The 12,234-nt window shown below is 34.5% G+C and overlaps 1 protein-coding gene across 2 annotated transcripts in view; it reads right to left on the bottom strand.

Moving 5' to 3' along the window:
- Nucleotides 1-439: 439 nt before the first annotated feature.
- CEP135 (centrosomal protein 135) overlaps nt 440-12,234 on the bottom strand; it is a 64,595-nt gene continuing 52,800 nt past the window's right edge. The window contains exons 22-26 of one of the 2 annotated variants that reach the window (XM_072943520.1): nt 9,754-9,963; nt 8,705-8,907; nt 7,413-7,517; nt 6,589-6,699; nt 440-1,942 (exon numbers count right to left, since the gene is read on the bottom strand). In XM_072943520.1, the coding sequence (XP_072799621.1) occupies nt 6,600-6,699; nt 7,413-7,517; nt 8,705-8,907; nt 9,754-9,963 (618 nt within the window). In that variant the 3' untranslated portion in view covers nt 440-1,942; nt 6,589-6,599. The remainder of the gene's footprint in view (nt 1,943-6,588; nt 6,700-7,412; nt 7,518-8,704; nt 8,908-9,753; nt 9,964-12,234) is intronic. The other variant, XM_072943525.1, reaches the window with a different exon arrangement.

The raw sequence follows: 12,234 nt of genomic DNA on the forward strand, positions 1-12,234 counted from the left end.
GTCAGCAAAAAAAAAAAAAAAAAAAACAACAAAAGTGCCAGACATCTGAGTTTACAGATTTCTCCATATATCACCTGAGTTCAGAGATTTATCCATGCTAAAATTTGATTTCAGTAAACTGTACTTAATTTTAGAATTATGAATATTGCTAAAATTATTAAAAAATTATTTGTAAGAAAGAGAAAATAAATTAACTGGAAAGTTTATTGGAAAAATCTGTCAGACTCCATAATTTAAAATTATTTAAAACAAATTAAAAACATCTATAAGAGGTCAGAATATTCAGTACTTTAAGATAAAAACTAATTAAAAAATATAGTATCATGGTTGTGAAAATAACAATCAAGGAAGCTATACATTTTTAAATTATAGAAAACATTAAAAATATCTAACAAAATATGTCTTGCTGTTGCTTTGGGGGAAAAGGTGGGGACAAATATTTATTTTATTTACATATATTTATTAAAGGATTTTCCATATAACATTGTCAACAGCCCCATTTCTCTTGTATTTTGCTATAATATATATATTCACACACAGGAGATGGAATACATAAAATTACAAAGATGGTGCAAAAGTATGCCACATCACATTCAAATGTACACTAAGGTACTGAAAAGGGCATAATCCAAACATAAAAAAAAATTAGTTTTAGAAAATGGACACTGGCCACCCCTATGTACATACATGAGCACACAAACTCCACTTCAGTGAGCCACAGGAGGAAATAAAGTGTATCGTAAATAACTGGTCTTCCACTTTCCTATGTTAGTTTTTAAGTTCTTTTTTTTTTTTTTAATCATAATGAAATCCATTAAGAACAGGATTTTCTTCAAATGTGTATGGTTTAAACACGATTAGTTTTTATATGACAATCTATTTTATACTTCTGGTTTTTTATTAGTATTTGTATATACCTAAATTCTTTAAAGTTATAACTTTGAAAATTAATTGTAAAAACCTGTTTTCTAGTTAATATGTCACAGTTCAGTGTTTCCATACTATTCTGGAAGACTGATAAATTACAACGTACAGGTTTAGAAGTATTATTGGGTATTATTGAATGCATATTGGAATTTTAACAAAATGTATTTACCCCATATACCTTTGTACCCCAAATTTAGATTAGTACAGTGAGGAATTTTATTTACTGAAGAATGTCCCAAATTTCTGTTCTATTGTTTTACAAAATTCTAAATACAGCTTTTTGTTTGATTTTGATAGAATTGATATTATGTGAAGAGTCCATGTGATTATAAAATATAATATGGTATATAAGATATAAATGAATCTTTCCCCTCACAGTTCTTCTAGTCGACAATAACAAATTATGTATGGTAACCATCATTTTATCAAGACCTCTGTCTGCTATTATAAGAATAGACCTGAATGTATTCCCTTCAATGATAAACAATAAATTGGTGAATAATTAATTTTACATTTAGAAGAAAAAAGCTAAACATGACAGCATAGCATAAAAGTTGATCAACCTTTGTGAATGCGTTAAAGATATGCGTTATAAACACAGGCATGGAAACTAAATACACTTTAAAAACAAGTACTGTAAGAGTATTTACATACATATATCATGGCTCATTAAGAAAAAGATTATTAAAGCATAATGTGAACAATACATTATATTAATTCACAGTAAAAACACACTTTGAGGAGTAATTTAAGTCAGGAGTAATAAAAATACAGATATAACATCAGTTAGCACTATTAATACATGTTTTGTTCTGTCATATATAAGAAAATATACACATAGATATAGTTCTTTTAGATCAATTTTTTTACATAAATATTCATTGATTTAAATAAAAGTTGACAGAGGTAGAATTTGTGTCAATGTCCATGATTTTCAGGAACAAGTACTTCAAATATTTCATTACTGTTTGCCCTTTAAAAAATCCATTTGGCCAACTCACGGAAAGGCATCATTCTGAAAAGGGGGGAGAGAGGAAAGTTGGGTTAAGAAAAAAATGATAAACATAATGACTCAGTACATTCATGAAAAAGTGAAATTCAGTAATGTCTTAACTGAAATTATAGTCTCTAATAAAACCTTTGCCCATAATCAAGTTATATTTAATAGTTAAGAAGTACTGTTCTCTATATGAAAAAGATATTCCCTTCAAACTACCAACCACATCAAAGTATATAAGTACTAAAAGAGTGATACACAGTGAAAGGAATGAGATAGCACAGTATGTTAACTGAGAAAAACCACTCAAAAGAAGGGATAATACAATGTCTAGGTTTAGGAAAATTATAAACAAGTACTGTAAATTATGTTGTCTGAGTCTTAAAATAGGATGTTAGGGATGGACAAATATTTTTTCAAACATTTTGAACTTATGTGCTATCCAATTACCTTTCCAATTAAAGCACATATTAAAATAAGAAAAATCACAAAATGGAAACAGTAAGAAAGTAATTTTTTTCTATATCTAGGAAGACACACTTAAGAAGAAATTATCAGATAGGTTCTCTAATATTGGTGTAAAATGTTATTTATAAGGAAAAAATGGAAACAGGTTATATGTCCCGTAAGAGGAGAATGATTAAATGAATCATGGAACATTCGCTGAACTGTTAAATCACTGGTTTAAAATGGCATTTTTGAAAATGCTCTAACAGTAAGAATAAAGGCATGCAACAATATTGAGGGGAATACCCTCACAGAACAAAACAAAACAAAAAAGCTGATAAAAACAATTTCGAGTATCAGTTCTATTAAAATTACATATATATGTCTATGCATGTGTGTGTATGTTTATTACAAATTAAACATAAGAAGGAAGTACACCAAATGCTAATTGCTATTTTCTCTGCGTTGTAGGGTTAAAAGTGACTTTGATTTGTACATTCATATTCACAGAAGCATTTTCACAATAGCCAAAAGGTGGAAGCAACCCAACTGGTGAATGGATAAACAAAGTGTGCTACATACATAGAATGGAATACTATGCAGCCTCAAAAAGGAAGGGAATTCTGACACAGGCTCGACATGGATATAACCTGGAAACATTACAATAAGTGAAACAAGTCAGTCACAAAAAGACAAATACTGCATGACTCCACTTACATAAGGTACGTAAAGTAGTCACATTCACAGAGACAGAAATTGTAACAGTGGTTGCCAGAGGCTGGGAGGCGGACAGAATAGGGGTTTATTGTTTAATGAGTACAGAGTGTCAGTTGGGGAAGATAAAAAAGTTCTGGAGATTGATGGTAGAAATGAGTTTTGCACAAGAGCTTGAATGAACTAACTGCCAGAGAAATGTACACTTAAAAATGGTTAAAACAATAAATTTGACCTTATGTATATTTTAACCCAATAATAAACGTAAAAAAAGTGACTTTGATTTTCTTCTTTATACTTTTGTATTTTATGTTTTCTCAGTGAGCATGTGTTAGATGCAGTAATTAGAACAGTAAAAAAATTGGATTATGTATTTTTACTATTAGAGAGATACTGTAAATATGATGATATGAATATTTCATATTCATTTCTAGGTACTTGTAAGGAAATCCCTTAAAATTAGTTTTGATGACAATATGAGAAAATATAAATGGAAATGTGTTACCAATTAACAACATCATTAGGATGCTCTGGGAATTTGTTAATGATTATAGGCACTTTCTAATCCATATCTACTAGGATGGCTATAATTTTAAAAAGGAAAATAAGTGTTGACAAGGATTTGGAAAATTGGAATTCTTACATTGCTGGTGAAAATGTAAAATGGTACAATCATGTGGAAAAGTCTGGCTAAGTATTCAAAAAGTTAAACATAGAATTACCTTATGACTCAGCAACTCTAGGTACCCCCAAAAGACTTGAAAACAGACTAAAACAGGTATTCGTACACCAGTGTTCATGGCAGCATTATTAACAACAGCTAAGAGGTAAAAACAACCCAGTTGTCCATCAACTGATGAATGGATAAACAAAATGTGGTATAAATACAAAGAAATACTATTCAAGCATGAAAAGGAATGAAGTTCTGATACACGCTACAAAATAGATGAACCTTGAAGACATTATCCTAAATGAAATAAACCAGACTCAAAAAGATAAATACTGTGTAAATTCACTCATATGAAAATCTGGAATAGGCTAATTTATAGAGACAGAAAGTAGATCAGCGGCTACCAGGGGCTGGGGAGGTGAACTCAGGGGACTGGAGAGTTATTGCTTAATGGATACAGTTCCTCTTTGGGGTGATGAAAAAGTTCTGGAAACAGTGGTGATGGTTGTTTAATATTGTGAATTTAATGTCACTGAGTTATACATTTAAAAAAATAGTTAAGGAAAAATTCATGTTATATATATTTCATTACAGTTTCTAAAAGTTTTCTAATTCATCACACAGCTTTAGAGATTGCTGGAATCCACTATGTTGTAAATCAGGGGTTCTTAAAGTACATCTGGGGATCCTTGGGAGTCAAGACTCTCTACTTTCATAAAACTAAGGAACTATTTGCTTTTTTCACTCTTATTTGAGTTTACAAGTAAGCCTTCCAGGGGATACACAACATGAAAAGCACGCTAGTAAGTAAGTATTTTAGATCTGTGGGCCACAAGGTCCCTGTCACAACTACTCAGCTCTGCCACTGCAGAAAAGCAGTCTTAGACAACATGTAAACAAATGGGTGTGGCTATGCTCCAATAAAGCTTAATTTACAAAAATAGGCAGTGGTGTGGACTTTGGCGCAAAGGCCCGAGTTTACCAACCCCTGATTTAAAATGGAGCTGTGCACCAAGCATGAAAGAAATGTCTGTCACAACTCCTACGAAGTTTTATAATGAGAAGCTGAACCTCCATCTAATCACTTTCAAATGAAAGCGGCAGCTTAGAAGTTGTGAGGACACGATGACTGCAGCCAGCCTCAAAATGAAAAAGGAAAACTAATGTTTCAGTCAAACAAACACAAAAGAAAAAGCACAGCTATCAGGAAACATTTAAACATAGGCCCTGCAAATACCAATAAACCCTGGGGGCATCAATATGTTAATGCATAGAGTGTAACTAATGTTCACAGTCAGGATTCAGAGTCATCAAAGAATGCTTAATTATCTTCTATATACTTCTAGTGAAAGAGGCAAAGAAATACATATTTTTTGAAAGGACTGACTACTATTTCTGTCAATGAGCATGCATTTTCCTCAGTTATCTACCTTTCAAACTCTGGGTCTGACATGCTTCTCTCCCATTCATTCCCATCTCCAATGAATCAGCACATCACCTGGACCCTTCCTCAGCCAAATGTGTCCTAGCTCTTTACAACCCCTTTGGGAAACTGTCTTGCAGTAACTACTCAAGCTCAAACACACAGTCCAGCGACCTGACATGCAACGAACATGCATGTCCGGTGACCTGACAAATTTCACTCTTAAGTGTATATCCAAAAGGAATGTACGCATCTGTTCGCCAACATACAGATATTAGAATGTTTATCATAACTCCATTGGTAATAGCCCAAACTGGAAATTACCAAGTGCCCATCAAAAATAGAACAAGGAAATGGATTGCGGTAAGCTCACATAATGGAATACCACACAGTGACAAGACTGAACAATCTACAAGTACACACAGCAGCATGGATAAATCTCACAAAGGTACTGATGAGGAAAAAAAAGCCAGAAATGTCAGATTTCATTTATAAAATGTCCAGAAACAGACAAAAGGAGTCTATGCTTTTAATAATCAGGACAGTTACTTTTAGAGCAGGGCTCATGACCTAAAGGAAGCCCAAGAGAGGTCAGGCGTTGTTGCCTAATCTGGGTACACAGGTGTGTTCAGTTTGTAAAAACTCATTCAACACCTTTACAGCACTTTCCTGTACGTATATTATAATTTATTTTTAAAAGTCTATCCTAGCTTTCAATATTATTTACTGATCTGGAACTGATTATTCATTTCATACCTCTTTCCGGTATCCCTGCCTCTGGTTTCAACTGTCCCCCAAATGGCCCAAATACAGTTGTGAAGTTAATCCACCAGAAACAGTCCTTCCATGTTAACCCCTCCTCTGTACTCATCCTATACACAGGAGACCTTCGATGACTCTCCTTGACTCAGAGAATCAAGTCTGCCGTCTCTTTAGCCTCACATTCAGTATATTCCACATACCCCCTCTACCCTCCACGCCTTTCTCCCTCAGTGCTCCCCAGCAACCTGCTATTCCTGTCAGATTGACTACGGCGCCACCTGTTCCTGTTTCTATGTCTCTGTCCACACTTTTATTGCCTATTATTTTTACCCTGAATTTGGCACTTCATCAAATATGACCCTGTGATATCTCATAGTGTCATTTAATTTTTGTTGTGATGTCTTCTCTTTTTCAACTGAGGTATAATTTACAGACAATAAACTGCATGGACTATAAATGTTCAGTTCAAGTTTTTAACTTCTATATACCACCCTTGTAACCGTCACCAAGACACAGAACATTCTATTACTTCCAAAAGTTCTTGACCACCTTTGTAGGCGATCTCCCCTCCTCCTACACAGAAAAACACTTTCTGATTTTTTTATAGCCATAGACTAGTTTTGCTTGTCCTTGGTGTAACACACATACCTTTCTGAGAATCAGTTTACATGTTCCGGAGAATGTAAAGGAGACCTCAGAGTAGAGCTAAGGGGTGGTGTGCGAAGACCATGCCGACGCATCTCTTGGATTGCTCGTTCTCTGTCAGTGAAGATTAAATAAGAGATTATACCAAAAAGTGGCATAGAGATAAAAGGCCCTGTTATTGCCATTAGTTAAAGTAATTCCTACTCAATTAATTAATATTTCTACTAAGTTTAAATCCTTTGTCTTTAAGTCATTTTTAAGCTATGGATAAGGGAGATTTCAATTAAAGGAATACATACTTTAAGAGATTGTTTGAAGCCCCTCTGAATATATATTTTCCAAGCTGACTGGTTCTTCTTTCTGCCCCTACCTTTCCCACCTCTTCTTGCACATAAATTTAGTCCTCTTCCTTCTTCCTATCTCAAAACTCCCAATGTTAGAAGTGAAACAATCCATTTTCTGTTATGCTTTCCTTCCCCGTGTCTGGGTCTGCCTGCATTTGGAACTCCTACTGGACCATGATGTTTGGACTCCTGTAGAATCTGCAGTAGCTTGCTGATTCCCTAACTATATCCTCTGAGATAACACCCTAATTTTGCCCTGAGGAACATTACAGGAAACATTTATACAATACTTGCTACTTTATTTATTGTAGTGATATTACCTTCTACAATGCTTGTTGCCTTTCCAGGAAGAATTACCAAAGAAATTTATTTTACATATTAATGCTAAGAAAAGTTTATTACTTGTAAGCCATATTAAATCCTTTTTGGAATAGTATAGGGAATAAATAAAAACACTGTTCAACGCTAAAAATATTTTCTTACCGTTCATATCTTTCAGTTGAAATCTGCCTTTTCAGAGTATCAAGGTCTGTTTGCAATTGTGCCATTTTAGCCCGAAGCATGGTGTTTTCCCGGCTTTGACTAGTTCTTAAAAACAAATTTAAAAAATCAAATAAATAAGTAACAAATACTATTTTATAGAGAGTCAAGTGCTACTGATTTTTGTTATTAATAAATACAAATGGAAGTGACACATAAGGATGAAAAAAGAGAAGATCAAGACTTTTGAACAATAATTCTGTAAACATCTGGAGCTTTTATCACAAAGTTTTCTTTTCCATTCATCTCATTTATTTAACAAACATTTACTGAGCTTCTAATATGTGCTAGGCACTGTAGCAATGCTGGAGATACAAATCTGAGAAGACATGAACTGTAACATCAAAATGTAAAGTATTGCAGGGAAGGTAAAACTCAGTGGTACAGGTTCTTGGTTCAATCCCCAGTGCCTCCATTAAAAAAAAAAAAAGTGGGAGGGTGTAGCTCAAGTGGTAGACCGTATGCTTAGCATGCATGAGGTCCTGGTTCAATCCCCAGTACCTCTTCTAAAATCAATCAGTCAATCAATCTAACTACTTCCCTCCTCTGCCAAAATAAATAAATAAATAAAATACGTAAATAAAAAAAAGTAAAGTATCTTTATTGGTTCCTTCTTGACGTCTATCTCAGAAAGAGAAATATTTTAACTCCTTTTAAAAGTTAATTATTCCACTTGCACTATCTACTCTGGGTTTCTTCCCTTCTTCCAAAAATATGTCCAAAGTTTTCCATCCTAAAAAGACACCATCATCAATCTCCTGAAAGGTAATCGATATACTTATGAGGTTCAAATCTCATGGCCTTTTCGAAGTCTTTTTCCTGATTCACAGCATGAGACACAGCCCACTCTCCCCATTCTGAAATGCTCGCCCCTTTGCTGATTTCTCTCTTCCTTCCTCAAGTTTAGGCATTTTTCTAAAGTTCACTCATTCACTTCTGTGGGTATAACTTCTGTGGTGAAGATACACAAATTACATCTGCAAACATGGTATCTCTTCGAACTAAACCCCTAAATTTCCAAAAACTGCAACCATGTAAGTAAAATATTTCGGTTTTATACCACCCTTCACACTCCTATCTCCTTCTCCCCTGTAAAAATAGAAAAAAAATTTTCTTATTCTTCCAGTATTTTTCTATCATTTGTTTTATGCTACAAATCTACAAAAATTTATCCATATTGAAGAATTATTTGTGACAATCTATTTACCCCGCATAAGTTAATTTATTACACTTACAATTTGCTTTCTGAAAGGGTTAATTTCTCTTTAAGTAGCTGAATTTCTGTATCCTTCTCGTGGGAGGTTAAATGAGAATGAAATTCTTTATCTCTATTTGTAGCCAACAATGATTCAAGGTTTTTAATTGTATGTCTCTCACTTGACAGTTGCTTTTTTAACAGCTCTGATTCTGATTTTACATTTTCTAATTCCATCGCAACCTACAAGAAGAACAAAATAAGATTACTTCAGTACAATTTTAGGCTGACTCTAAAAAAATATCTGCAGAGCTATACACAAATCAGTTGCTTCATTTAGGGTACCGATTAAAGATTTTACACTACATTCTAAGTAAAAGAAAAACATCTTATTTTCAAAATAATCTTTGCTCTTTTTAGTAAGGGCTTATTTTGGCTCTAAGACCTACTTTAAGCCTCAGTTTTCTTTTGCACTATTTTGTCAAGACAGGGTACTTAATATACAATCCTAAAATGTGGCCATCCTATCAGCAAGGAGGCCCTTCTGGTCTATTAAATATGTATATTCTTATTACATAGTCAAGCCAGTCCTGAAGCGCCTCAGTGCCTGAATATAAAGTTACTACTAAATGAGTGAAAACTGAAAACACCCGTGTCTGAAAACACACACTGGGGTGTTTAATGCTTCAGATTGTGAATGGGAAGTTCCAGCTAACTTGACTTTTAAAATTAAGAAGAATTTATCAGGAAAAATCTTCTACTTAGGAAGCAACGATTGCTCAATCCTTCATCTAAGCCTTACTTTTAAACTGAGAAAAAATGTGTTGGGATATGCTCCTACTCTTTATTTAGAAGAATCATATTCTCCTAAATACCCCTCTACTCCAAAACAGCACTCCATTTCATCACCATGTTTGCCAGAGAAATCTTGGCAAAGAATCTAGTAGTCAAATCTAGTCGTCAAAGTCTTGTAGTCAACTCACTACTTAAAGAGGAACAAATACATTGGGTATTGCATGGTAAAGTAAAACAATCAGACTGTAGCGCTGAATAAAACAGTATGCTGCAACACTATCTTTAAGTTCTTACCCTCTCAAATTCAAGGTTTTTGGAATTTAATTGTTGGGTCATAATATCTTTGCCTGAATCAAGCTTAATGCAAAGTTCTCTAAGAGATGACAAATCATTTAAGACTGCTGCTTTCTCATCTTCCTGGTGTCTCAGCTCTTCTTCTAAACTAGATATGGCTTTTGCCATTGATGAGATCTGAGATTCATAAGCATGATGTGCATTTATGTGCTGAAAACAGAAAAAGAAACAGGTACAAAGTTAAAGTAATCCAATAATTTTAAAGGCTTGAATCTGTATAGCTACAACTTCACTTTATAAAAATGAGAGCCAATTTTTGCACATTTTAAGATACTCTCATGAAGTTGCCTACTATTTAAAGATGGCCTATTTAATGTTTAAAAAAATAAACTGTGTATAATTATTAATCATGGTAACTAAGAACCTCATGTATGTATTTGGAAGATGAAAATTATTGTTTTAGGGTTGTGAATATGAAAGTTCTATTAAATTTTCCTTTATAAATTATCATAATAATGCCTTTTTAAGAAAAAGTAACATATATACTTGCCACTCCTCAATGGCCTTTAGTTAAATTCTGAATTTCAAAAATGGAGTTTGTTTTAAAACTAAATACCTAAAGTCATATTTAAATTTAATTTAACCTAATAATAGTACACAACTTTATAAGTGAAATAACAAGCGAAATTTGAAATACTGATAAAGACTTTTTTCCTAGAAAAATCCACATTTAAAATTTTTCACAATTTAAATTGTGAGTGATACATACAGACTGGTATAAAGTCTACTTCTAGAGTTTAGGAAGAAATCCACATTTGAAAACCAAAATTACTGAACAAACTTTACTGAAATGAATCAACATTAAAAATCCAACGCTGCTGTGAAGATTTAATAAAGTTCAACAGTTGCATAAAAGTAAATATTTGGATTTTCCAAATATTAATGAATTAATTAATCAAAATCCCCCAAACTAAACATCAATATGTATGTCAATTTCATGCCACATAAGAACATGAACAATGACAAAGAACAGAAGAACTAAATAATAGTTTCTCCTAAGAACTAGTTTGAAGATTGAAAAACATTCCTTTAGTTATTATACTCTTAATAGAAAAACTTACAGAAATAGTGTATTAGTTTCCTAGGACTGCTGTAACAAGTTACTGCAAATTACTGGGTGGCTTAAAACAACAGAAATGTATCCCCCACAAATCTGGAGGTTACAAGTCTGAAATTTAGATGCTGGTGGAGTTGGCTTCTTCTGGAGGTTTTGTAGGAGAATCTGTTCTATGCCTCTTTCCAAGCTTCTGGTGGTTGCTGGCAGTCCTTGGTGTTCCTTGCCTTATAAGACATACCACTCCAATCTCTGCCTCCATCTTCACCTGGCGTTCTCCCTCGTGTCTTTTGTGTCCAGATTTATCTTACAAGGACACCATTCATCGAGATACGGACTACCCTAGTCCAGTATGACTTCATCTTAAATTGAGTACACCTGCAAAGGTCCTATTTCCAGAAAAGGTCACATTCACAGGTACTAGGGGTTAGGATTTCAAAATATTTTGGGGGGCCATAATTCTACCTACCCTCCAGCTCCCCAAAACTCATGTCCTTCCATATGCAAAATATATTCACTCTATCCCAACATTCTATCTCATCTAAATCAGAAGGGCTAAGACTCTGGGTATGGTCCATCCTGGGGCAAAATTCCTCTCTTTCCACAGATCTGTGATACTAGAAAACAAGTTACCTCCCTCTAAAATACAATGGTGGAACAGTCATAGAATAGACAGTTCCATTCTAAAAGGGAGAAAATAGAGGTAAAAAGAAATTACCAGTCCAAAGTAAGTTTGCAACCAAGCAGGGTGAATTCTATTAGATTTCAGGGCCAAAAAATAATGACCTGTGCACCTTGATGTTTTGACCTCTGGGCCTGCTAGGGCAGCCCTACCTTCTCAGCCCTCAGGTACAGCCCTACCTCCTGGCCCTCAGTGATAGTGGCTCTGTCTTCTGGGATCAAGGAGGAAATAGTCCCATCCCCTGGGCCCATGCCCTCTGGGTGTGTGGGAGCAGTAGCAGCCTCACCAGCTTTGAGCTGCCTTTGGCAGCCCTGCTGGTCTCTGTGCCACCTGCAGTCATTCTTGAAGGAGAATAGATGTTCGTAACTCTGTTGGCCTGTTTTCTGCTAGTAGGATCCACGAAGTTCAGCCTTCCTTTTTTTCATCCTGCCTGTTTGTCCCTTTCAGCCCAAGTTGGCAGTGTTTCTGCTGAGGTGACCAACTGGATTCTTGAGTTACACAACTAATCTATTTACCAAGAGGTTGTTTAGCCACACACTCGGCCCTGGCTCCAGAACACACTAGCTGGATAAGCTAAGACCTTTCCAAATCATCAAGTCCTTGTTCCTTTTTGCTTTGCAGTTCCTTCCTCAATTTATCTCTTTCCTTCACATTTTACTATAAGCAGCAAGGAGAAACCAGGTTG

Source organism: Vicugna pacos, chromosome 2 (assembly GCF_048564905.1).
Source record: "Vicugna pacos chromosome 2, VicPac4, whole genome shotgun sequence".
NCBI classification, from domain to species: Eukaryota; Metazoa; Chordata; class Mammalia; order Artiodactyla; family Camelidae; genus Vicugna; species Vicugna pacos.